At 38.9% G+C, this 27,204-nt stretch overlaps 2 protein-coding genes across 3 annotated transcripts in view; one reads left to right on the forward strand and one right to left on the reverse strand.

The window, feature by feature from the left end:
- The window catches only part of LOC119735509 (dedicator of cytokinesis protein 1-like), a 73,446-nt gene extending 61,476 nt beyond the window's left edge, over positions 1-11,970 (reverse strand). For both annotated transcript variants that reach the window (XM_038209224.1, XM_038209235.1), the window contains exons 1-4: positions 11,882-11,970; positions 7,116-7,223; positions 6,293-6,376; positions 2,074-2,111 (exon numbers count right to left, since the gene is read on the reverse strand). In XM_038209224.1, the coding sequence (XP_038065152.1) occupies positions 2,074-2,111; positions 6,293-6,376; positions 7,116-7,158 (165 nt within the window). In that variant the 5' untranslated portion in view covers positions 7,159-7,223; positions 11,882-11,970. The remainder of the gene's footprint in view (positions 1-2,073; positions 2,112-6,292; positions 6,377-7,115; positions 7,224-11,881) is intronic.
- Positions 11,971-13,246: 1,276 nt separating this feature from the next.
- LOC119735529 (transcription elongation regulator 1-like) overlaps positions 13,247-27,204 on the forward strand; it is a 32,359-nt gene continuing 18,401 nt past the window's right edge. Inside the window, exons 1-4 of the mRNA XM_038209268.1 lie at positions 13,247-13,406; positions 22,619-22,841; positions 23,172-23,357; positions 24,200-24,506. Of these exons, the coding sequence (XP_038065196.1) occupies positions 13,273-13,406; positions 22,619-22,841; positions 23,172-23,357; positions 24,200-24,506 (850 nt within the window). The 5' untranslated portion in view covers positions 13,247-13,272. The remainder of the gene's footprint in view (positions 13,407-22,618; positions 22,842-23,171; positions 23,358-24,199; positions 24,507-27,204) is intronic.

Below are 27,204 nucleotides of genomic sequence, written 5' to 3' on the forward strand. Positions count from 1 at the left end.
ATTGTTGAGGATTGTGATTTTAAAGAATTTAAGACTTTCCTGGCAGATTTTACAAGATACATTTTGTACATCCTCAGTATGTTAAGTATACATGTATAGAAAGTTGTAACTACAATAAATGTACTGGTATGTTACCCAAATATTGTCCCTTAACACTTTTAGGCCCACCAAAAATAGTTCTGCTTTCGGTTACCCGAACTACCCTAATCTGATAGCAAGTAAAAAAGAAAAAAAGAAATCATTTTTTGGAATTCTGTCTTCACAAAAATGCTTCTCAACAACCTTTTTACGTCAATAGTCTGTATTTATTTGTTTGCCTATTTACATTCCCTATTTTCAAAAGGAAACCACCGTTGTTTTGTGATCAGCAAGTTCCCTTCACGATTCGCTATCGCGGTGATAAAAACACATGCGTAATGCATGAATTCAATCCAGCAATGGTGGACTGGTTCCCGCCACGCACTAAAAGGGCCAAAGGCATGATGGAAGGGTGGCAACCAGTTTATGGCCAACATAGCGTTACACTAACAGGTCAAATTTGACATCGTAAAAATACCAAGTAAACGTTGATGGAGAAAGAATAGTTTTGGGAGTTAATTCCCAGAACTTGATTTCTCTTTTCTGTGTATGTATTTTCCATTTTCATGAATTTATTTCTAGGCTGTACCACTCGTACTTGAGCACAGCACAGCATGTTTCCCCGAAATTTCCTGCCACAGCATGTGGTTCGTTGACCGCTTCACAGTGCAGTCACGCACACTGATAGTATACTACGCAATATACGGACATTGTTGGCCAGTTTCCCATTATGACTAATGTTGTGTGCATACATGTAGTGGTGTGCACGACCTGAATTCTCCATTATATGTAAGAATCATCAACCGTAAATATTTTAAAAATCAATTAATTAAAGTTTTTTAATCACTTTTTATGGCCATTTTTGATATCTCTAACCCTAACCTCTTGGGTATTTTTACTAGAAAGTATCCTGAATCCACCAAAATCCATCCATCAGATTCTGCCATGCAATAAAATCTTGTTGGTAGTGAGTCCATCAGAATCCACCAGTTAGCCGGGAGTAAATCTGTTGAGATCCTGAATCCATCAAAGTCCCCCAACTGCTCAATATGGAGGTATCCTGAATCCATCAAAATCCTGCAGTACTGCTAGGCTTACTGTCCTGAATCCATCAAAATCTCCAAACTTTTTCAATATGGAGGTACATGTATCCTGATTCCGCCGAAATCCCCCAAAACAGGGTGTGGATTTTGATGGATTCAGGTACGTTAGGGTTAATGGTACAAATGAAAATAGTTCAGGCCGAAATTCGCAAAGAATTGAATACCCCATTCAATCAACACAAAAAAATTGGGCAAAATAAAAACATTTTCCGACCTACCTACATGTACCCTATTTTTGAAATGCATGTGTTTCGGAAGTACATGTATATTGGGGATTTTTTCTTGACCTTATCCCTACATGCTTGTTACCTGTAAAAACTGAGACAACTGTATATTTAAGACATGTTCAGAATATTACGTACATGCACATGTAACATGGAAAAAAATATGGCACAAACTTTCTGTTCAAGTTATGATTATATAAATTATAAAAACAAAAACTCAAAATAACACTTTTATTTTGCATGTGAAAACAAGATGGCAAAATGACTTCCTGAAACCAATAATTTTAGCCCAAAAAATAGAGTTAACCGCATTCTCACTGGCACACCGCTCAAACAAAAGGCCTTGTTGTCCCCTTTCATTTGATACCACACTTAAGGTTGTGATGCTTGTAGTTCTGAAGATTTCATACATTTTCCACTTTTCAGCCGTGTCCACTTGCCCAAATACAAAATGTACAAGCTACATGAACCACTATGACCAATGAATGATACTAAATAATACTCAACAAATGTATAGACAGAAAGAGAGAGTATGTGTATTTTGCTGGCACTTTAGAAAATACCACACACTGGTGAAATTGCACCTCGAGACTGAATACCTGCAGATCTACCTATGCATAAAACCAAACACATCAACATTTGAAAGAGAAATTACTCATGAAGCTTACCCTGAGCCTTCGGTTCCTTGTGAAACCTTTGTACCAGCCTGTTCAGAGAAAAGACAACAGATATAAATGAATTATTATTCTATTTTACATACTGTACAATTCTACATCTACAATGCACAGTTCAAACTCCAGTGTGTAATCTACTAAACTAAAGGGCTAGTAACCCAAAAATTATGCTCCAAAAATGGAATATGAACATGCTGTTAAATTGAAAAAGGTTTCCATTTGAAATACTGACAGTCGTATAATGTTCGAGAACATTATCGTGTACTCTCGTAAACTCTCGCTTACAAATTTAAAAAGAAACATTTTCATCTGTAACACATTCCGGTCTAGGTGCATACCAACTTTCAACCCAATCAGACCTATAGTTCTGTAGATATTGGCCTTCAAAATATGCTTTTTTTAATATGACGTCACATGTCATGTGATGACGTCATCGTGACATCACTTCAATTTTCATCTATAACACATCCCGGTCTAGGTACAATCGGACCTGTAGTTCTTGAGATATAGCCCAATCTGTCAGATCTAGCCAAATTCTGCTAGAAAATGGTCACAATAGAAAAATTGCATATAATGTGACGTCACGTGACTCGTGATGACGTCATGATGACGTCAATGTTCGGCGCGCAAAAAGGTACATACCAACTTCCAACCCAATCGGACCTAGTTCTGGAGATATAGGCCTTAAAATCAAATGTCATATGATGACGTCATCATGCCACTACAATGTTCATCTACAATGCATCCCGGTCTAGGTACATACCGACTTTGAGCCCAATCAGTCATGTAGTTCAGGAGATATATGCCTTCAAAATATGTTTATTGATTATGACGTCATATGTCACGTGATGACGTCATATGTCACGTGATGACGTCATATGTCACGTGATGACGTCATATGTCACGTGATGACGTCATCATGACATCAATTTTTTTTTATTTATAAGATATCCCAGTCTAGGTATATTCCAACTTTGAACCCAATCGGACCTGTAGTTCTTGTAATACGGGCCTATAAAAAATGTATTTTTACGCTGACGTCATATGTCGTGTGATGACGTCATCATGAGTCACTTTAATTTTCATCTATAACACATCCCGGTCTCGGCAAATACCAACATTCAACCCAATAGGACCTGTAGTTCTGGAGATATAGGCTGGTAAAAGATGCAATTTTTCTTATGACGTCACAGGTCACGTGATGACGTCATCATAACGTCACTTCAATTTTCATCTGTAACACATCCCAATCTATATGTACATATAAACTTTCAACCCAATCGGATTTGTAGTTCTGGAGATATAGCCCAATCTGTCAGATCTAGCCGAATTCTGCTAGAAAATGGTCACAACAGAAAAATCGCATATAATGTAATGTCACGTGACTCATGATGACGTCACGATGATGTCAATGTTCGGACACATCTTCAGATGCTGGTCTAAGTGTGTGTTGAGTATAAAGGCAATCGGATTAATTTTAGTGCCCAAAGTGCCGGGAACAAAAAAACGTGTACAAATGCTATGGGCAAAATGACTGAAAAAGAAAAATAATAAAGTAACTAGAGGTCTGTGTCTGTTTCCAACAGAACATACGGCTTTTCTGCATAATGTTTTTTTTAAATTGAGGTCATGTTTATCTGTTTTGAGCAAAACTGTGTGCATTTACCTTTTGTCTAACAAACCTAATTCAAAAAGAATTTTGATTTTGGAATATTGCGTTTGTGAGATACGACAAAAGTCTTCAAAATTATAAAATATATATAAAATCACACGATGATGTCATGATGACGTCACCTCAATATTTATTTGTAACACATCCCGGCCTACCCCCATACCAAGTTTCAACCCAATCTGACTTACTGTTCATGAGATATATAGGGACATAAAATATACAAGTTAACAATGACGTCACATGTCTAATGATGACGTCATCGTAACAATACTTGGTAGTGCTCATTATTTTATTGTGGTTTTAGTCTGTACCAAGTCTGAAAACAATCGGATTAATAAAAGTGTTAAATTTTGTAAGCAGAATAAAATTGGCAATATTAAAAAAATATAAAAAATCTACCGATGACGTCATCATGACGTCATTTAAGATTTTTGTGTACTTTACTATACTAGTGTTATTATCTACCCACCCACCAAGTTTCATGACGATCAGACATTCCCTTATAAATATGTGTTTCAAAAAAGCGCATTTATGATGACGTCATCATGACGTCACACATTTTTCAAAATTTTGTACATACACCTATTGCCTAACAAACCTAATACAAAAAGAATTTTGAATTTAACATATTGGGTTCGTGAGATATGGCTTAAACTTCCGAAACTTATATTAAATAAAAAACCTTAACGAAAACAAAGGCTGTTTCGGCCGGTTGCCGAAACAGCCAATGAATACCTGAAATAACAATCCTCAGTTCATATTTCACAACTTCTTTCAATTTCTAAATCTTAAAAAAAAATACAGATTTGTGTCTGTGTGGAAGGGAGTTTCAGCCTCAGCCAAGTAATAATCACATAGTGTACATGGTTTGAAGTATTTATGACCACAGAAATATTGTTGACAAAAACACAATAGTACGTGTACTCTTTCCCTAGGCACAGGCACGACAACCGAATCAACAGAATAACCAAAGAACCCAATCTAAAGTGCACAATAAACCAATTGTATTATTCCCATGACACAAGTATCATGTGAAATGAGTTGCAGCTGTGAGTGTGAGCAAGACACCGGGAGCACAGTGGGCTGGAGAATAAATCAAATATTCCAAGATGAACAAAACTATTTCCAATCTACATGTACATGTAGTGTGTTTACATGTTAGTACCAGTATGAAATTCTAACTTTGTTCATATGCATACGTAATGCATTTAATGGCATCGAATAATGTTAACTGTGCATCTGCAAAACTTGTGTGTGTAATTGGCAGGTACCGGTATGCATATGGTGCAGTTTGTCCAGATGTTGATTTCTTGTCCAAATGTATTTAATAAATTCATTTCAAGGAATCTTCTTCATCATCACTGCACAGATATGATTTTTTTTTTTTTACAGCATCATGCCCCAGGCAGTTTACTTACTGCATGGAATTCTCATTAAAAGTATGCACTGATAGGTAAAGTTGGAGAAGTTATTTATAAGCATGGAGCATACAGTTGTACTGAGCAACAATTTTTAACTTTGTTAAGAACCTTTCTGAATTGTTTAACTTTTCCAGGGTGCAAGAAATTTTTTTGGCAAATTCTTTGTACAAAATTCAACTGTGAAGGTGTTCAAGTGATGTCAAGCCCCATGTGAAAGTGGCTGGCATCTACACACTCCTCAATCCTTCAAAATCCTCCCCAGAAACTATCCTGGGTGATTTTCAAAGATCCAGAGATGCCACAGGGTCGGCTTGGAAGAAAAAAACGGAACTGGGTCTGCTTGAAAATACCGGAATGGCTGCTTGAAAGAAAAAAAACGGAACTTTTTGTGTGTGTAAAAAAGCCACTGCGAGTCCGACACAATGTTCCCATTGTCATCTTTATCTCGTAGCCAAGCCCAGTTCCGTTTACTTTTAAAATTTGCTTCTATGGCCTTTAAGCTGTTGGTTCATTCAATCACTTTGACTTTTCCATATTTCTAATATTTATTCTGCCTACCCGAATTTCAAACATAATATTCGACACAAAACATGCACGATTCCATCCACAACGCTGCTGTTTGCATTTACGCGATGCGTTCGACGAAATTATGGTTGGTATGGTACCCGGCTTTTTTTGTATTCACATATATCACTACGATCAAAAACCACCGGTAACTGAAATGATAGACACGTTGTGCCGTGCATGCGCCTAAAATCGAGAGCGCTAACGAGGTAAAAATCAACGCAATTCCACAGTATTTCTTCTCTTTTTCCAGTTTATTTTGATGGCCGAAAAAATACCCGGAATTTTGTGAGATTTAAAAAAAAAACGGAATTCCGGTTGAAACCGGAAAAGTGGCATCTCTGAAGATCTGTGAGAGTAAGCGCATACAGTGTAATTATATGGTTAATATAAATACTACAGTTACAAAGAATTATACATCTTGACTGACTTTCATTATACTGTATGTACTCTGAACTGTTTCCTAAGAACTGCATTTCAATTGCATTGAAATAAGAGGACAAAAATACAAGACAGAGATAATCAGAGATTCAATGTATCTTTTTTTACAACTGACCTGAACATTCTTCCAGAATTTGCACGGTGTCCCCTACACTCAGCTTCAATTCAAAGGAATTACTTCCCTCAAAGTTATAAATAGCTGTTGAGGAAGGAAAGATGGTTAAGTTGGTTAGGAGAAAGATTTGGTGGTAGTATTTCTCCAGATAATGTTGTTATAACTGCAGCTACATGTATATTGAGTAGTGATATTACACATGGTAACCTCAGTCACATGTTTTCTTCAAGTCCCTATGACTTCCTCAATTACAACTGCATGTCAATAACTCAGTTCCGTATTCCAACTGTGCATGTGCACTTTACAAGATTTGATGATTTTTACTTAGGGATAAATGCACACAAGTCTATTGGGGATGTGGTATTAAAATGAACCCACATTCTACCATTTTTCATGCAATTAAATTTTTTTTAAAACTTTTGCGCACAAGAACATGTACATATACTATGCAGGAGCATACAAAAAACCCCGAACAAAGGGTGCTGTCCAACATGTCCAATTTTTTAAAAACTAAGTTCAGGCCAAGAAATTTTGCTTAATTTTATATTTTTTGTTCATACCACAAGAAAAAAAAATGCTTACACGTACATCTTAATAGCGCATGCGCATTAGAAATACTACACTGGCTAATTAATGATCAATTTAAAGGAGCTCCTCTTCTACGAAGTGAATTGGCATCTTTATTGAATCAAGGGTGCACACTCAACCCAAGCCAGACATGGATATTATTTTATTTTTTACAGATGGCTGCTCTCTTAAACCTATTCAACTGCTCCAATAAACCTTGACAATTCTAGAAAATCAGACACAATATTGAACTCACCCACTGCATATTTGGCTTCAACGGTTGGCACCCAACCAGTCATGTTTCACGGTCCTAAAAACACCCAGATGCTGTGCTTTACATTCTCACTCAGTGGATCATATCAGACTTGAACAAAAAGAGAACAGAATTCAACCTACCATAAGTATTTCAGCTACAAAGCTGAAGTTTGATTGGGTATGCTGTTTGTACACTGTTACTCCGTGGAATAATCCTGATAATAGATTTTTCATTGCAGCGAAAACAAACACACAGAGCTTCGTGAAGTCAATCATTTCCCTTTAACAATTTCAGGGAAAGTGCACGTATTACCTTTTCCTGGTTAGGGAAAATTGATATTTTGATAAAAACCAAAACTGAAATTATGCTGTACATAATGATACCACACCTAATTATCTTGTACAAAATACGCAATAGACAATTAACTAAAACACAATTACATTTACATGTGAAAAACATTCCACAGAGCCTACATGTACAAGTACATCAGGCATGCAACTGGGATTTTAGAAAAAATGAGGAAACTCCAAACCACACAAGACTTTGTATAGTATTTTTCAATTTGTAATGGCATTCATGAGAAGTAAAAACATAATGAGGAAATCAGCGGATCCGACGAAAAGTTCCATGCCTGATGCCTGATATATGTACCGGGGGGGGGGGGGGGGGGGGGATTGAAAGTGCAATAGGCCTACAGTGTTTTATTGTAATTTAAGCACAAAGTTGTTTACAACTTTGACAGACAACAAACATGTACATGTAGTCAGAAGTCAGTTATTAAGGCAGAAAACGTGGGCGATAGTCAATTCCATACACATACCTGAATGATTTTTTTCAATGACTAGTCAACCAACCTGACCGCACATTATTTATGACAATCAACCAGTGTCTGGGCAAACCCATGCAATAGATTTGTAGTGGGCCAACCGTGTGGGTGTGTTGACAACACACCATATCTTTTGGACATTTATAGTGTTGGAAATATATGCACATGTACATGTACATACCATACTAGTACAGTGACTGATTGTTTCAGTTTTGGTATTCACAAAAACAAAACAAAACAACAACAACGAAACACCTTAAAATGTTAACCCAATACATGCCTCAAGTCATTTTTATTACATTTATGGTGTGTATGTGTAACACAAGAACATTCCTATCAAATACTAGAACAAGGATTTCCTTGAACTGATACACCCCACAAAAGTTGGGAATGACCCCTTTAAACGATGTACAGATACATGTACATGTACACAGCTCTAGTCATGATGTCCTGTAATGGTTGATTAATTAATAATGCTGTTCACAATTTTATTAACCTACTAGCATTTTTTCCAAGAAAGCATTATTAGCCATGTCAAATATAGTTGATAGAGTAAACTAAGAAAAAACAGACATTTTTCATTTTCTGGAAAAAACAACACCACGCACATGGATGTGTATGGCAGGAAACTTAAAAGGCACGCAGGATCATTTGCTTTTTGTGCTTTTTTGTTTGAAGCAACAAATTGCACAAAATGTTAAGTAGGGTGCATAACACCTGATCACTGACCTTTCGGCTCAGTGGATACCATGTACATTTTCTAGTAGTTTTCTTAATTCACTGTGTATTAAGAAAACAGAAAACACATGCACAATGTTGGGGTATGTTAACTGGATTATGTTGCTAACCAGTCCTATCTTGACTTTGAGCAAGCTTCTGTCATTGCCAATGAGCTGTTAACATACTGAATATGTTGTGATAAGCCCCCCAAAAAAGTAGTTCTGCTTCCAGTTTCCCTATCTACCCTATTCTGACAACCCCTGGCCTAATTTTTTTTATGGGAAAAATGAGACAAAAACACCCAAAACCATCAATTACTACCTTTTACCCTTGACTACACGCAGACGCCTCCCTATGATCGTACACACACAAAATTGCCCCCCCCCCCCCAAAAAAAAAAAAAACCACCCTACCCACCTACCCTATTTTTAAATGCCATGTAATCGGAAGCAGAAGTATTTTTGGGGGGAGGAAGGCTATTTGTACAAGGTGAAATTAGACACAAAAACTGCTTGGATGAAAACAAACATAACACAACAATTTTTGGTTCATGAAAATATGATACATGAATTGTTAGAAAAAGTCAAATGAGATGTTAGAGAATGTCCAATGTCAACCTCTAACCTTGTGGAGTACTAGCCTTTATTTTGCAACAGTTTAAACCATCATAAAATTATAAGGTGGAAGTGAATTTCTAGGTCTACATAATTTTTGTGTTTTCATCAGTTGCTATGTGTTATTATACAACACCTGAATAAATGCCCGTCATCTGATTGGTGGATCGTTGATCACATGTCTTGAATTATTCGTACCAATGCACGGCGCGCGCGTGGTGCGCAACGCACAGTGCAATGGTAGTACTATTGCACTGTGATTAGAAGTACCATTGCACTGTCACTGCACATGTTGTCGATGGTGGCACTGTGGTGTTTAAATTGGCAATAAAAGTTCTGAACTTATTGAACTGTTTGAGTTCTAAACTTATGGAAAAGTGTTAAGGTGAGATAAATTGAATATTATAGGTCTCAACCTGTTGAACAGTTTGCATAATATGATAACTCTGAACTTGTCAGACTTGTAAACAATTTTTAACCTGAATAAATTGGCTATTAAAAGTCAACCAATCAGATGACGAGGATTTATTCAGGTGTTATATAAAACAAATAATGAATGTTTTATGTTCGTGCAATAGAAAGAATAATTTCATTCGGTGACAGATGAAATGTTCCATTCCACTCGGCTTTGCCTCGTGAAATGGAACATTTCATCTGTCACCTCATGAAATTATTCTGTCCATTGCACTCACAAACATTCATTATTTGTATACCATTCAGCACTCTGGACTCTAGCCCCATAAATGTGCACGAGGCACGCCGTAGTCTGGTTCCCAGACCAAAAGATTCTGACTATTCCTGATGAATCAATATAGACGTCAGCGTCAGGAATAATTGTCAGGTCTGTGAACCAGACTATCACCGGGCCTGCGGCGCGCGTGCCTCGTGCACGCATGATTGACAGGTGAACGATCCCTGCATATTGTTTCGTATCCCGTCAGGTAGTTGCGCGAGGTCATTGTTCAGTTGGACCAAAAAAGTTGCCAAGAAGCCTCCAGAAAGTATCGTAAATTAAGCAGCAGCTGGGCAACTGACACTGGAAGCAGGTTCTGACTTTGTTATTGCGAGGGTGAGTGTATTTTCAAAGCATAAATGAACTGGGTTTGAAGTCGGAATGTGGAAATAACTTTGCAAACATGTCCGAGTAGTTTCAGTGCATGGTGGATGTGTGGCCTATGTTTACGGAGGTAGTCCAGTAAATTGGCCACATTTATGGGGCTATCCGGACTCAAGAACCAATGTGAAAAAAATATAAGCCAATGTGAAAAATATAAGCTAATGTGAAAAATATAAGCCAATGTAAAAATTCCCGGATGTCCATGCCTACCTATTATTAATACAACTTACAAGCTTACGATCATATTATATACAAAAGCACCCTAACAAGTATGAACATAGGACAACACACTTAAATTAGGTTAGACCAGAAATCATTTTTTAAAGTTGATTCGACTGTTAAAAATTGTTTTCTATTATTATTATTAACTGTTGCAGGTTAATTGCAGATTGTTTTCTATTAATAAATTGTCAACTTGTATTCTGACACAGTGACACTTCAACCCTCTGTTAAAAAAACGGTTTTGTTTTTGGGCACATACATTTGTAAACAGATCCACTTGCGAGCAGACTGGCTCCCTATCTATACATTATTGATACTGATTGTGGGACGGGAACCAGCCTACCTTGTGAGCATGGTGGAATTATTGTCTGGCAGCCAATAATCCGAAATTGTAAAGCATTAATATTTCGGTAATCCTTACTTTTAGGACACCTCTATTTTGTACGAGTTCTGTTCAAAACTGACTTTTGCAGATGACTGTCCAGTACCAAAGTGACTTTTGCAGGCTAAAGAAGTCTTTTTTCTTCAGACAAACTCATGTTAGTTATAATTTTGAAAGCACTTTCAAAGAAAATGTGACTTTACTACCTTTTTTTGCAGTTCGCCATCTTGCTTTTTAAATTTATTTTCTGTTTGTCATCGTCGTCTTTAACCCCTCATAAATCAAAACCCTGCACTCTTTCTACAAAATTAAACCTGCAGATATTCAAGAGGTGTCATTGCCAAATGTTCAAATGTGTCAATAAATATCAGAATGTCACTTTTGAGTGTCATAGTCAGCTGTTTTGGTGAGTCTTTTTAACCTTATATAGGAAAGGGTTCCTAAAGTAAGGATTACCAATATTTCAATAACTAATATTAAACTTTAGTAATTGAATCTGGGATGAAACTTGAAAATAGGGGGATGCATTTTTAAAGTAGGGGTAAATATGTCAAAAAATGACACAGTTGCAAAATCCCAATCTTCTCGAAATGAGAAGATTTTCCCACTTCCGCACAACGGCCCAAAATTTCAATCAAAATACAAGTCCTTAGCTTACCGCATGCACAACACGCACGACCGGTGATGCATACCCACAAATATGCATTGACATTGTGAAGAATTACAAAAGAATTAAGGCAGGGTCCGGCGACCAAATAAATCAATAACAGACTATTTATTCACAATTCCCCAGCCAAGAATCTCAAAACCATGACACCAAATTCACAGCATATCCAATAATTTGATACAAAAATGAAAATGGACAAGACAAAAGGAGATATTTACCTAGTTATTTTTGTGTTGGCCTATCCTCCGTCTGTCAGCTAGTACCGCAGCTCGCAGCCGTGTGAACGAAGTCTGGCTACCGACGCGTCCTGAATGCTATAGAGCGAACACAAAGTAATGTGACGGTAACCAGACTACGGGTCATGCCCTTGTATTTTAACAAGTAGTTGACGTACCAAGCTGTCTCGTGTAGTTCATGCAATTACACCTTTTTTTGGGGGGGGGGGGGGGGGGGGGAGAGGATATAAATTATTTGAAATTCATTGTTCACTGAAATCTGTACATCTTGTAAACACCCAAGTGTCAAATTCTAACACGACTGCTTGATTTGTTTGATGCAAATGTTTACAAAATAACTTTCCTAATTACAAACCATTTTTGCAACCATATACATGTAGTCTTTTAATCGGCAGTTAATGGGCAATTAATGGTATTTTTGTAATGGAGAAAAGTTAGCATGAGTTCATTTAGCCCTACAAACCGGGCTGTAAATGGCTCTCTTTCAACATATATGTCTTATTATTGTCACCATTAACAAGTCCCATGCTACGTTACTAGAGAGTCATCATTTACCATGGCAGCCCTTTTTGTAGAGCTAGAGAGTTTATATTCAGTTGAAACATTTGAAAAATATTTTTTTTTCATTTCTAGAGTTGCAGACGCCCAATATAGAAAAAGAAAACAATTTTTGTCAAAAGAAAAATCGAGAGAAGTAAAGGGTAAGGGCCCGGGTACGTTAACTAAAAATATGCAAACAACAAATGAAGAGGTAGTTTGATAATATGATAATAAAAATTAGAATAAAAGTTGTGTATTTAAATCTGACCATGCAATGAATTTTTTTAATCCAACCCTTGAAATCCACATTGATCCATAACCTTATCATCAATTTTCATTTTCCAATTTTCAAAGGTATTTTGGTGTTTGTTTTGTTTTTATGCTAATGCACATTTACTTATTTCCATATTCCTCAGAAAAATTCATCGCATGACCCCTTTAAAAAACCTCACTGACAATGTATAAAATAACTTTTCAGTTGATAATATTTTTTAATAATCTCAGTCTTATTTTTGAAAGAAGATGTACCCCATCCCACAAAATCATTAGCTAGCGAAGAAAAAAACATGATATGAGATATAGATTTGGCTATTAATATTATATCATAGCTCCATGATTATACTAAGTTACGCCTCGAATCAGTCACACACGCGCCTATAGAAGCGGCTCGGCCACTTCCCATTGAACCGTGTGTAATTTCAAGCCGTAGTCAAATACATAATTCGGACGCGGCTAAATGCACATTCTGCGCTGGTACCCTGCTGTGTATACGGTAAGCTAGGCCCCCGGACAGCGGTACACTGGCTGCCGATTACCAGCCACTGAAAATCAACATGGCGGACAGCGAAGCATTGGAGAACGAGAATCTTGCGGAAAACGATTCAAATCTGTCATCAAATCAACACCAACCGTCTATGAACAATGACGCGGTGAGCAGAGAAGTATCACAGGAGAGTAACAGGCCAAGGTATAAAAAAAAATCTTGATTACATGAGCCGAAAAATTGGTTTTGTTTGCACTGCATTTTATGCATTGCCGGTGGCGGTGTCAGGTCTCACTTATGTGGCCTATTTACTGGACTGCCTCCGTAAACATAGGCCACACATCCACATGTACAAAAAACGTGTCGCACTTTGCCAAATTTTGATTTTCGCATTTAGGCTTAGTTTGTAGGGTTTTTTTGCTTTAGAAGCATACTCACCCTCTTTATAGGCTAATCAGAAAGTGCTGCCTTTTTCAGATGTAGATTTTTTTGTAGGCCTATATTTTTCGTGCAATTTCCAGATTCATTTTTACACGTTTGCGTATCAAAATTTCAACATGAAATTTCACAAAAATTAGACATCTGAAAAAGGCAGCACTTTCTGACTAGCCTATAAAGAGGGTGAGTATGCTTCTAAAGCAAAAAAACCCCTACAAACTAAGCAGGGCTCGATTTACCCGGTGCACGCATGCACCAGTGCATGTAGATTTTTGCTTGTGCACGTAGCTTTTTTACTGAGCATGCACGACGTGCATGTAACTTTTTAGCCACCAAAATACTCATTTCATGCGTATATTTACCAGTGAGTGAGAATAAGAATAAAGTTTGTTGAATACTTGACCAGATAGTGTACCAGGGCTCGATTTACAAAAAAACAGTTGCATGCACTGGTGCATGTAGACCAAAAAACCTACATGCACCAAGAAAAACCCACATGCACCATAATTGACTTGTAACACCCGTCTGCTTCTCTGAAGGCATTCTTTCTCTTTGATTTATCAAACTTTCTACAGACAGTACAGTATATAGCCTTTTTTTACTCGATCGTGCTCAAGGCAAGCCTAAACCCGTGAATGTGGCGTTGTACACAACGCCACGCTGTTGTGGCATTTCGAACATGGCGAAATTGATCCGCCATACATAATTTCGTACATAAGTTGAGTACTCACATAAAAAGCTAAATTTACCTTCCCGTGTGTTCAGGATATGTCATTTCGACGAAATTTGCCATCGATGAAAACACATATGAACGTAGAAATTGGATTTTAACCTGACAAGTGACACAAGTACCCAGGGTCATTTGCGTGCAAAATTATCGGAGTCCTCCGAGCTACCCGTCTGCTTCATGTGGGGCATATGATAGGCGTCCGATTGGCCAATAACGAGACCACGTGATACATGCAGCTAATAATTTGGAATCACACTTATGATCGGGACATATGGAATGCCCGGAGCGTCAGTGCGATGATATGAAGTTATCAGCGGCATGTATCACGTGGTAAATCACGTGCATGATCGGAGGCGGTTGCAGGACGATCTTGCCAAATTCTACCGCGCACTCTGAATCTGCCGCGAGGAATAATTTATGGATATATAAAAGAAATAACACGTTTGTACACTATCTGGTCAAGTATTCAACAAACTTTATTCTTATTCTCACTCATTTTGTAAACAGTATATATATGCATGAAATGAGTATTTTGGCGGCTAAAAAAGTTACATGCACGTTGTGCATGCTCAGTAAAAAAGCTACGTGCACAAGCAAAAACCTACATGCACTGGTGCATGTGTGCACCCGGGTAAATCGAGCCCTGTAGTGTACAAACGTGTTATTTCTTTTATAAATCCATAAATTATTCCTCGCACCATGCTCGCACAGTCGCAGCAGATTCAGAGTACGAGGTAAAATTCAAGGTCTCGACGTACGTCCTGCAACCTCCTCCGATCATGCATGTGATTTACCACGTGATACATGCTGCAGATAATTTGGTATCGCACTGACGCTCCGGGCATTCCTTATGTCCGGATCGTAAGTGCGATTCCAAATTAGTAGCTGCGTTTATCACGTGGTCTCATTATTGGCCAATCTGACGCCGCGCCACATGAAGCAGACGGGTAGCTCGGAGGGCTCCGATAATTTTGCACGCAAATGACCCCGGCTACTTGTCCAGGGTCATTTGTCAGGGTCACTTGTCAGGTTAAAATCTAATTTCTACACTTTCGTATGGGTCTTCATCGACGGCAAATTTCGTCAAAATGACACATCCTGAACACGCGGTAAGGCAAATTTAGATTTCTAGGCGAGTACTGAACATATGTACGAAATTATGTATGGCGGATCGATTTCGCCATGTTCGAAATGCCACAACAGCGTGGCGTTGTATACAACGCCACGTTCACGGGTCTAGGCTTGAGCACGATAGAGTAAAAAAGGCTATGTACTGTACTGTCTGTCGAAAGTTCGATAAATTTCAAAGAGAAAGAATGCCTTCAGAGAAGCAGACGGGTGCAAGTCAATTATGGTGCATGTGGGTTTTTCTTGGTGCATGTAGGTTTTTTGGTCTACATGCACCAGTGCATGCCACTTTTTTTTTGTAAATCGAGCCCTGAAACTAAGCCTAAATGCGAAAATCAAAATTTGGCAAAGTGCGACACGTTTTTTGTACATGTGGATGTGTGGCCTATGTTGACGGAGGCAGTCCAGTAAATAGGCCACATTTATGGGGCTAGGTCTCACTTCTCCGGCTAGCCCAGCTAGTCTGGCCGCGGTTAGCCCCATAAATGTGGCCTATTTACTGGACTGCCTCCGTAAACATAGGCCACACATCCACATGTACAAAAATCGTGTCGACTTTGCCAAATTTTGATTTTCACATTTAGGCTTAGTTTGTAGGTTTTTTTTGCTTTAGAAGCATACTCACCCTCTTTATAGGCTAATCAGAAAGTGCTGCCTTTTTCAGATGTATATTTTTCGTGAAATTTCCAGATTCATTTTTACACGTTTGCGTATCAAAATTTCAACATGAAATTTCACAAAAATTAGACATCTAAAAAAGGCAGCACTTTCTGACTTTTGTAACCAAAGTCAATCCCTTAAAGATGGAAACTGTCGCTAAAGCGCTCCCATGAAAAACCGCAAACCACAAATTCACTGTTACCGCATTGTACCGCGAGGTCTTACCTATTCAGGGGCGGAACCAACTGACTAACGTCATGTGTATTCAATTTTGCGTCTTCCACGCTGCACGTGGCAGTACAAACAACACAATTTCACCCCACATGCCAAAATCGTAATCACGTGCGTGGAGTTAACCGAAGGGAAACAAAGTCTCTGACATTTCGCAAAGAAAATACGGTGCCTGTTTTGTTTTGACGGAAATGTGAAGTTGTACAGACAAAACACCTCAAATACATGTACAGTCGAGTCCCGTTATAACGAGCTCGGTCATAACGATAACCCGGATGTAACGAGCACATCTCCCAGTCCCGATCAATTTGTGTACATTACTATGGGGAAATATTTGGTTATTACGTGCACGGACATAACAAGACTTCGGCTATTACGACATTTTGGCTGACCCAATGCGAGGAAAAGCATTGTTCTCAACCCATTTACAACGACATCTTTTCAAAACTACGGGCATTGCAGCTTGTCAACGACAGACCTTTTGTCCCGAAACGGGTATCATGCTCCCGTCTTCCAATTCAAGCAACACACTTAAGCTTCACCCATCAATGTACCTTTGTAAAGACTTCAACCCAACGTTATTTCATCTCGCCGATCTTTATAAATAAATTCAATGGGACTGTGATAATCGACGCAGTGGACCGCTGGTCTAGACGCTCATCCCCCGCTGCGGTTTCCCTTAGCGTGACCAGGTTTGAAGTTTGCTTACGACTGCGGTACCACGTTTCTATTTTATTACAAACTAACAATAGGGGGCGCTCAGGAGTTAAGTGTTAACATTGTAAGGAATAGCCTTTAGTACTACCGCCCGAACATCGGGTGCGTAATTGCTCCCTATTGTTGGCTTGTGGCTATAAAAAAAAATACGAAGTATAGAACACAGCATCACAAAACAAACGGCTCTTTTCAGAGCCACCACAACTTCCAAAAAGAGATAATTCAGTCTGTCTTCAGAAAATAAAGTTTAAAACATACCGTGGTTCCCACCCCCAAAAAAGAATCCGAAGAATAAAAAAAAAAAAATCTTAAACAAATGAAGAACCCCTCCGGCCCCGCCGAAAAAACAATCCCAATGAAAACAGGTTTCCAAGATCTTCAAACGCCCCACCACATATACATTGTACAAATTTTAATCCAAAATTATTACTTTTGTTTATTTATTATTATTATTTTAAAAGAATCCCTCCCGACAAACAATAATCACCAATTGCTGCGAAATTACACATGGAGACACTTAAACAAGGAAGTAATATTAGCGCCCTCTCTTGCCCGATTCCAGCAAATGCAAAACGAAAGCAAAATGTCACTTGGCACGAATGTGCGCTATAGTTAACCGAAATAATTACAATTTCAAAGAATCCCTTCAGAAACAATAATACCCAACTGTTCCAAAAAGTCAACAACCAAAAGGCATCTAAGGATCAGGAGTCATTAAAACCCGGAAGTAATGCATGTATTGGCGCCCTCTCTTGCCCGATTCCAGCAAATGCAAAATGAAAGCAAAATGTCACTCGGCACGATTTGTGCGAGTGACCTACTTGCCTGATTCTTCTCAGCGATGATGCCTTTTCCTCCGGATTCAGGTCCTCAAATATTGAACAATGTTCCCTCAAAGGTATTTTATTTATTTCATTTATTCATCACCATCAGTTAAATATTTAATATACATTATTAACAGACATACATACCAACAAATGACCATCTTTTCATGTCTTCGGACGTGCGTTACACGATTAAAACACGCACGCACATGTACCGTACCTTGTGCACAACGAATGGGGAAAACTGCGCTCCGGTTTTAGCGAGGTTCCGGCTATAACGACAGTATTGTGAAAGTCCATCGGACCTTGTTATAACGGGAGCCGACTGTACTTGAATTGTAGATTACGACGTTGAGAAGTGATTGTTTCATTTCGGCACGCGGCAAGAGGAGACCACGCCGAGCCCGCAAATTTTCTTTTTCCAGCCCAAACGACATCCGCATACGCACGTTAAGCGCCCTCTATGATATTTTTATGATACGTGGGCACTATATATTTATAAGTTTTCCACTTTTGAAGCGAGCAGTGCGACAGCTCAGTTGATAATACATTGTGTTTTACACCGCGAGGTTGCGGGTTCGAATCACGGTATTGCATATGATTTTTTTTAATATTTATTTTCTAACCTGAGGCTCTGGAGGATTTTTTTAAAAAGGGAAATAAAGCCCGAATTTCATATATTTATATTTTTGATTTTCTTCTCATGTTTTTAGAAAAGTATAGTCCAAAACACCATAGCATATTGCGGATGTCGTTTGGGAGAGAAAACAAAAATCGCCACTGGGCTGGGCCGACTCCGCGCAGGCGAACTAGATCAAATTTTCCTGCACGTATTTTCCTGACTCGTTCCTTCTCTTAATTCCGTGGTTGTGCCTGGGCACTTACACTTGCTTAATGCCAAAACTGTCCCAAACTTATGAAATCTGTTCATATTTTCAGCAACAAAAAAACGTCGAAAACCAACTGTTCAGTCGTGCCTTTTATTTTGTTCACAGAACAGAAAATGCATCACAAGAAATTGGACTGATCCATTAATTTTTCGCGGCAGTGGATCGTGACTTCGGTCGTGTGTTTTTTTGTTGTTGTTGTGTTTTTTTGTTATTCCATTGTTCCATGAATGGAAAAATGACGTCATCACGATGATATCGCGATATCCGATATTTTTTTCACGATATGCCGTTTTAAAAATCAACCGTGACTCCGTAGCCGGCTACGAGGTGGATAGATTGAGTGGCAGGGTATTCTGCAATTGTGCCTGCAAAATATCAACACGAACATGCTGTATACTCTACAAATAATATGGAAGTGAGTTTTGGAGCGGCCGCTGTATATTTGTACCCCAAGAGTTAGACTATGCCCAGTACGGGTCATACTAATAAGCGTCAACACACCGTCAACATATGATAGAAGTGTCAACACACCGTCAACACTGCCAAAATGCATTCTAAAATTGACAAAAAAGGCATAGAATTGTAAACTTTAGACTTAAAGAGATTTTTGGTGGGTCAGATGTTACATTTCGTTTATGAAAATGGAGTTTTTTTTCACGCGAAAAATATCTCTTAAGCAGTACTGCCGTTGTCCGCCATCTTGCCTTCACACGGAGCTTGGACTACACCATTTTAGATATGGGTGTGCAGGTTAAATAAAATTATCATGTTGTATGCGGATTCACACGTAATGGCCGCCCTTTGTTGATTTATTGTATAACGCTATCACCCCTTTTGCGTAATAGTATCGTCCGCGCTGCCCCTGAAGCAACATGGCTGCAAATTTTCTTGAACTGAAATTTGCAACTTTCAGATGTTTGACCTATTGATTTTGAGCCAAATAGTTCTAGGGATACTCCGTATTAACGTCACAAATCCCACATGTGGTATGTGCATGGATAGTCCCGTTGCTAGGGGAGCCGAAAATTAATTAAAGATCGAAATTATTTTGTCAGCAGAAAATTAACCCAGCTATCATGGCTATAGTTAGCCCTAGTCTATGGCCCGCACTGGAGTAGACTCTGCATGCTGGGCCAAACGGATATTGCTTCCCAAAAGTGCGGAATTTAAAACAAAAATGTATTGCGATCAATCCAACTCATACTCAGAAGACGGGTTCACTTACCCCTACCTCTCAACATTTCCCCAAAATTATGACTTCCCCGTGCTTCCTTCTGGTGAAATTCGTCTCTTAAAAAAAACTAATTTGTCAACCGAAGTGGCAGTTCATGACAGGCAGCTAGCTGAGTTCAAGTAGTCTGGTTCTCTGACCAAAATATTTCCCTTTCCTTAATGTACACACGTGAAGGGTACTGCGCGTGGTACAGTAAACTCCGGCTAAGACGGCACTCTCGAGACCAGAGAATTTGTGACGACGTACGCGAATGTCGGCTTCTGCTGCAAGTTGTCATTTTGCCGACCTACAAAAATACACCAATTGAATCATGGAGTGAAAAAAAAAAGATTGAATTAATGGCCTATGCGCATCTGTATCTGGATCATGCAAACAAGATTCATGGCTAAAATTCAAAGGCTTTGATTTACCCTGGTGTATTTCTACATCCATGGTTGACTCCAGCAAATATATCCTCAATGTTTATCATCACAAACAGGCTGTGGTATTGATCACAGAAAGTCATGCATGTACGTACGTTAACAGTGGTACGATATACAGATCGCTTGCATACTGTACGTCCATGTGCACGTACGTACGTGTACAGTCATGAATTAAATGTGTGCATGGTACTGGTACAATAAGGGAACCCCCAAAATGAACAGAGCGCATGCGTGCAGTCGAGAGGGGGTACTGGTATTGATGTGCTATCGGGAAAACCCCTTTTTGATCGCGCACGTGTAAACGAACGATGCACACAATGTACAGATTGTTCATAAAACAGTGTACACATGCGATTAGTGTACACGTGCTGGCCGATGCATCAATCACGGGCCGTGCCATTGATAAACAGATGTCAATCAGCAGTGTGTGGGACTTTTCACTCGACACTTCTTGCAAACCGCATCAGAGCACGATGCCGACTTATTCAGAGGAATTCGTGTGGTTTTGAGGAAATAGGACTGAAAGTAACACGCCGACATAGGCAAAATGGCGGCTTACAAAAGCCGACTTAGAAATGAAAATGTCAATGGAAATGCATTAGAGGCAATCGGGACTTTCGTCAGATGACCGATTTAAGCGATATGACGGTTTATACGATGTCGGTTTAGCCGGAGTTTACTGTATATCATATCCGAAAAAACATCGCATACGTAATCAGAACAGCCAGCCAATCACAGTGCCACGTGCCTCGATTTAGCATATTATAATTAAGATGCGTGCACTGTGATCGGCTTGCTGTTCTGATTATTTTCCATTCATGTTTTGGTACGGTTGGTCCATTGGTTAATAACGTCGGCACTGACAACTCCATATTAGGGCCTCCTCATTATGGTTAGTGTCTGGTCTGATGGCCTGATTGTAAGTTAAGACTTCAGCCCAGGCATGATTATGTACCAGCCAAGTGTATCTTTTTAACTTTCGGTGTGCCGGTGTATAGCGTGAATTTAGGACTCTATACGGACTCATTGGTAATAGAATTGCGCATGCCTAACATGCGATGATTATCAGAATGACCAATGACGTGAGAGGGAGTCTGATTTTTTATACCCTGGGTAAAGAAATGTAATAAATAAATAAATAGGAGTCCCATTATCACATGACACGGGGCGCTGCTGCTGCGCATGCACAGGCACTGAAGGAGTTGCTTATGGGTGGCCTGCATGAATGAGCCTATTGAATCACAATCATTGATAAAAGATACCAACTGAAAAGCATATGGTGGTTACTTTTTAGGTTTTTTTGGATAATGACGTAATACCCCACTTAACATAATAATGCGGGTTTAGTGAATACCGCAGTTTTTTGTCATGGTATACCGCGGTCTAGTAAAATGCAATACCGTCCAAGCCTAATTAACGTACATTCGAAAGAATGTTGCATCCGGACACCACTTTTTTCATCTTATATCATCTCAGTGAAGGTCACTCATTGTAGAAATTTTGAAAAGATTGAGAAACATTTCCAATTTTGTTTAAGGGATATACTTTGAAAACGACTCTCCATAGACTTTGTGCACAACCGCTAAAATGGCATCTGAATACTACATTCTTTCTGACATTCATAATGAAGTAAACACTCACCAGGCCCTAGACCCGTAAACTACCTCTAGAACTATGCCCCATGGGGTCCACGAAGCACGTGATGTTTGCAGCATTGCATCAACCCTAGTTTGGACTCAAGGTTTTTGCGTAGTAACGACTGGTAAGATTCTGCCTCCTGTCAAATATAACCCCACTTTAAAGGGGGAGACTTCGACCGGATAAGGAAAACTTGCACTGCCTAGTGTAACTGAGAGAGTGAGATCTTAACCGTTATTACTTACAAATGTATAACATGACCATGTACTTGCTTTGTTTGCAGCATATAATCAACCCTGGGGTGCTAGAACTCCTATTTTCGAACATTTGCAACATGAAGTGGCAGCAGCTGCCATCAATCGCAATTCAATATGACAAACAACGAAAAACCACGGGTTTTCGGTACTATGGCTATGTCTTGTGCATTTAGATTGACTTGTGAGGGTCACAATTTTGGCAGCATACATTGTTAATAATCAGAATGTGTTTATTTCTGTTGAATAGGTTTCCTGGCCCTGGTCCAAGATTTCGCAACTTTCCACCCAGGTTTCAGGGCCCCCCAGGGCAGCACATGAGAGGTGGCCCTAACAACTTGCCCCCACGGCCATTTTTTGGCAGACCTCCCCCAGACAGGATGTTCCGCCCGGACCGCCCGCCTCCTTTTGATCAGAACATGCCCAGGGGTCCCCCGCCCCAGAGTCTCATGGGCATGCCTCCATTCATGAATGTGAGTAATCTTAGGAATTTGGGCGTTTCTATATAAGTAATGTTTATTGAGAGACAGAAAATAACTTGGCATTACTTTTCTGGTGCAAACAGTGAACAAATTCCACTTAAAAATTTGTAATGAGACATGTAATTTGGCTGATGAACTACTACAGACCCCATTTTGACTGCTGAAATGTCGGAGTATTTTAATAAGGGAATAAATATGCGCTTGGCTGGTTTTAAACAAGTACGTTTAAAATTGGCTAGGGGCCTGGATGCCGATAATGGCCCGAGTTGAAAGCTTAGCAAGTTGCCTCTATGTTAATCTTTTTTTTTGTCTTTGCCGCAGAGACCCCCTTTATTACCGCCACCTTTTGGGATGCCACCACCCATGATGGCAAACGTCCAACAGCAGCAGCAGCAAGCAGCACCAGCAGGTAATCAGCAGGCTACACCCGCAACAAATCCTGCTGCAGTTGCTGCCTTGGATCCCAACCAGGACTTCTGGGTGGAGCATGTCACACCAGAAGGCAAGGTGAGATGGTTGATATACGTACCTACTTCATTTATATGAATAGAACAGAGCAGAGATTTGTTTCTATAGTCAGGCAGTTGTTAGTATGTGATCTTGTTTCCTCTCTACAGGTTTCTGAATCCTTTCTAGGTGCAGTGTTTTATGAATCTGTCAATTCATTACTGCAAATAATAATAATCATCCTATTATATTAATATTTTACTATACCTCATACATATTCATGATCGAGAGCCGAATTCTCACTGGTCTATTCACCGTCACATGCCGCTATTTTGCTGTTTACCAAGCGAGTATTCACGCACAGGTTAAATAGTAGACTATCTCACCGGTTTTACGTGCGATACTCCACCACGCATGCGATTTACAAAGCAACTGTGGAACTATCGCACGGGTGTAGTAAGCACACGCGAACATCGCCCTAGCTACACCTGAAAGTTGGCGGCACAAGTAAATGTTAATCAGCATTTTCCCGAGCTCAATGATGCCAAACTGGAGAATACTATGGACAATGAAGATGTCTCCTCTACTAAAAAAGTTGTCCACAATGTGGTAGAAACTCGTGGGAGTTACTGTAATGCAAAAGAACTGAACTTTTCTGAGGTTGAGCAATATTCTTCTGGTGAGCTGGACAAATTTGTCTAAACACTTTATGCCAAGGTGCTCCTGAAATTGTAATGACAACTGAATATGTATGAGGTATAGTGTAACAAATAAAACATGGTTTATTTTGGTAATTTCGGTATTTTGGTATTGGAAGTTGACAAACTAACTTCCAGTACCTCGGGGAGCAAATATCGACTATCCACCCTCAAACCATGTTATATTTGTATATTGTTGTTCAGACGTACTACTACCATGCTAAGAAGAGGGAGTCCGTCTGGACCAAGCCAGAGAATGTTAAGATTGTCAAGCAGACACAACTACAGGCTCTTGCTGCCGCAGCGGGTATTGCAACAACCACATCAACAGGGGCAGCAGCAACTGCAGCAGGTGCAGCTGCTGTCACCAGTGCACCAGAACAGACTTCTGCAGGTGCTTCAGCCAATCCAGGTAATCTGAGTGCCGCAGTAGCTGCAGCAGCAGTAGCAGTAGCAACAGCAGCAAAGACAGCAGCAGCGACAGCGAGCTCTGCAGTTGATACCCTACAAGGTAAAAGATACCTCTTGTAAAGCTGCCAACACTTCAAGCTGTTTCAACAGAGTAACCAAAACTTTCTTGTGGAACATATAACTGCTTTGTCTTGACTTAGTATAAATCCTATTGTAACACCTTACCCACAGATTCTGTGTCTTGATTGGCCGAGAGCGAGTCACATGGTACTTTCTATTTTTGCTGTCAGTGCACGGCCCAAAGTACTATACCCGTAGCAACCAAAGTACTATACCATTAGCAACCAAAGTACTATACCATGGCGCGGTATTTGTGTGCAAATGCATGCTGGTGTGCGTGTTGAGCGTAGCACGTAGTGCGTATTGTTTCCAAGAGAGCGCGCCACAGAGTTGGGTTCAAACATTTCATGAAGGGGTGGTTTGAAAGAGGGAAATACATTTCCAACCAATTTTGTATTGAAATTGAAGTTTATTTGCTTTTCCACATAGTTGCGGAAAAGCCTTTCTTTTTGTTCTCATTTTTTTTTTTTTTTTTTTTTAATTTTCTTCCCTTTTCTTTTTGTTCTAACCCATATCCCATAGACTTTGTACACGGTTTATTAACCACGCCACTTTTGACCTAAAACAAACTCGTATTCTGATGAAACTTGCAATATATAACGACCCCATAGTGAGTTTGTGTCCCGAAGAGTGATGTCATGATTACGTCATCATGGGTCACGTGACGTCATCTTAAACATGCAAACTTGAAGACCCTATATCTAAAGAACTGTAAGTCTGATTGAGTTGAAACTCGGTATGAAGGTTGAACGGGATGTGTTATAGGTAAAAATTGAGGTGACGTCATCATGACGTCATCGTGTGATTTTATATCGATTTTTGAAGTTTTGGACCTTTAAGCCATATCTCACGAACGAAATATGCTAAATTCAAAATTCTTTTTGTATTACGTTTGTTAGGTAACAGGTATATTCACAAAATTGTGAAAATTGTGTGACGTCATTATGACGTCATCAAAAAAGCAATTTTTTAAGGGAATGTTCAATCGTCATGAAACTTGTTGGGTGGGTAGATAATAGTAGGCCTACTAGTACACAAAATCTAAAATGACGTCACGATGACGTCATCGGTAGTTTTTTAAGGATTTTTTAAATATTTACAATTTTATTCTGCTTACAAAATTTAATACTTTTATTCATCTGATTGGCTTCATACATGCTAAATTCAAAATTCTTTTGGTATAATAATAAGGTTTGTTATGTAATAGGTATCTACACAATTTTTTTGAAAAATGTGTGACGTCACGATGACGTCATCAAAAATGCGATTTTTAAAAACACTTAAAAGGGTAAGTCTGATTGTCTTGAACCTTTGTGGGTGGGAAGATAGTGTTAATAGTATGCAAAATCTGAAGTGACGTCATGATGACATCATCACCTATTTTTTTATTAATTAATCAAATTTTTTTCATTTTCAAATACAAAAGTTGACAAAGTATTCTTTAAAAGTATTTCTTTACACGTATTATTTTAAAAATGCGGAAAAGCCTGTGTCCTGTTCATCGACAAGGCATAGCTCTAGTTTTTCTTTTTTTGGCTTCTTCTTTTTGTCGCCCCTAAATCCCATTGACTTTGTACACGTTTTTTCTCAGTGCCACTTTTGGCATTAATCTTTGTCGTACATCATTCAAAGTAAGCATAGTTATAGTCCTTATAGCAAAGTTGTGCCCCGAAGAGTGACATCATGATTACGTCATAATGGGTCACATGACGCCATCACAAACATGCATAATTTGATGTCCTATATCTACAGAACTGTAAGTCTGATTGGGTTGAAACTCGGTATGTAGGTAGACCAGGATGTGTTATAGGTCAAAATTAAAATGACGTCATGATGACGTCATCGTGCGATTTTATATGATTTTTTGAATTTTTCGACCTTTAAACCATATCTCACAAGCGCAACATGCAAAATTCAAAATTCTTTTTGTATTTTGATGATGTCATCAAAAATGCAATTTTTGAAAACACACATAAGGGAAAGTCCGATCATCATAAAACTTGGTGGATAGCTAGATAATGGTACTAGTATGCGGAATCCGAAATGACGTCACCATGACGTCATTGCATGATTTTTTTAAATGATTTTTTTAATATTTAGAATTTCATTCCGCTTCCAAATTTAACACTTCCTTTCATTGGATTAACTTCAAGCTTGGTACAAACCAAAACCACAATGCAAAAATTGTGCATTGACAAGTGTTATCAAGATGACATCATCGTAAGGTATGTGACGTCATCATAAATGTGCAATTTTAAAGTCTCATATTGAGAAAACTATCAGTCTGAATGGGTCAAAATTGCGTGTGAAGAAAGTCCGATATGTCTGATTTAATATGGATTTATTTCTTTTTGACGATAATATCTCACAGACGCTACGTAATAAATTAGAAAATTCTTGTACCGTATACCTGGAAACATTGTACATGCATCGTCTGGGACGTGTTATTGATAAAAAAAAAAAAGCATAATGCGGAAAAGCCCTATGTTCTGTTACAAACAGACATAGATCTCTAGTTTTAATTGTGTTTGTGTTTGTGATTTAAATAATTTAAAATATGAAACCAAGCAGAATCTGTGGGTGAAGTGTTATAAAACAAATATTGAATGCTTTATCTCGTGGTGAAGTAAAGCTAGCCTCCCTCGGTGATCCATGGACCATTCTATTTTCCCTCGGCT

Source organism: Patiria miniata, unplaced genomic scaffold (assembly GCF_015706575.1).
Source record: "Patiria miniata isolate m_02_andy unplaced genomic scaffold, ASM1570657v1 HiC_scaffold_10, whole genome shotgun sequence".
NCBI classification, from domain to species: Eukaryota; Metazoa; Echinodermata; class Asteroidea; order Valvatida; family Asterinidae; genus Patiria; species Patiria miniata.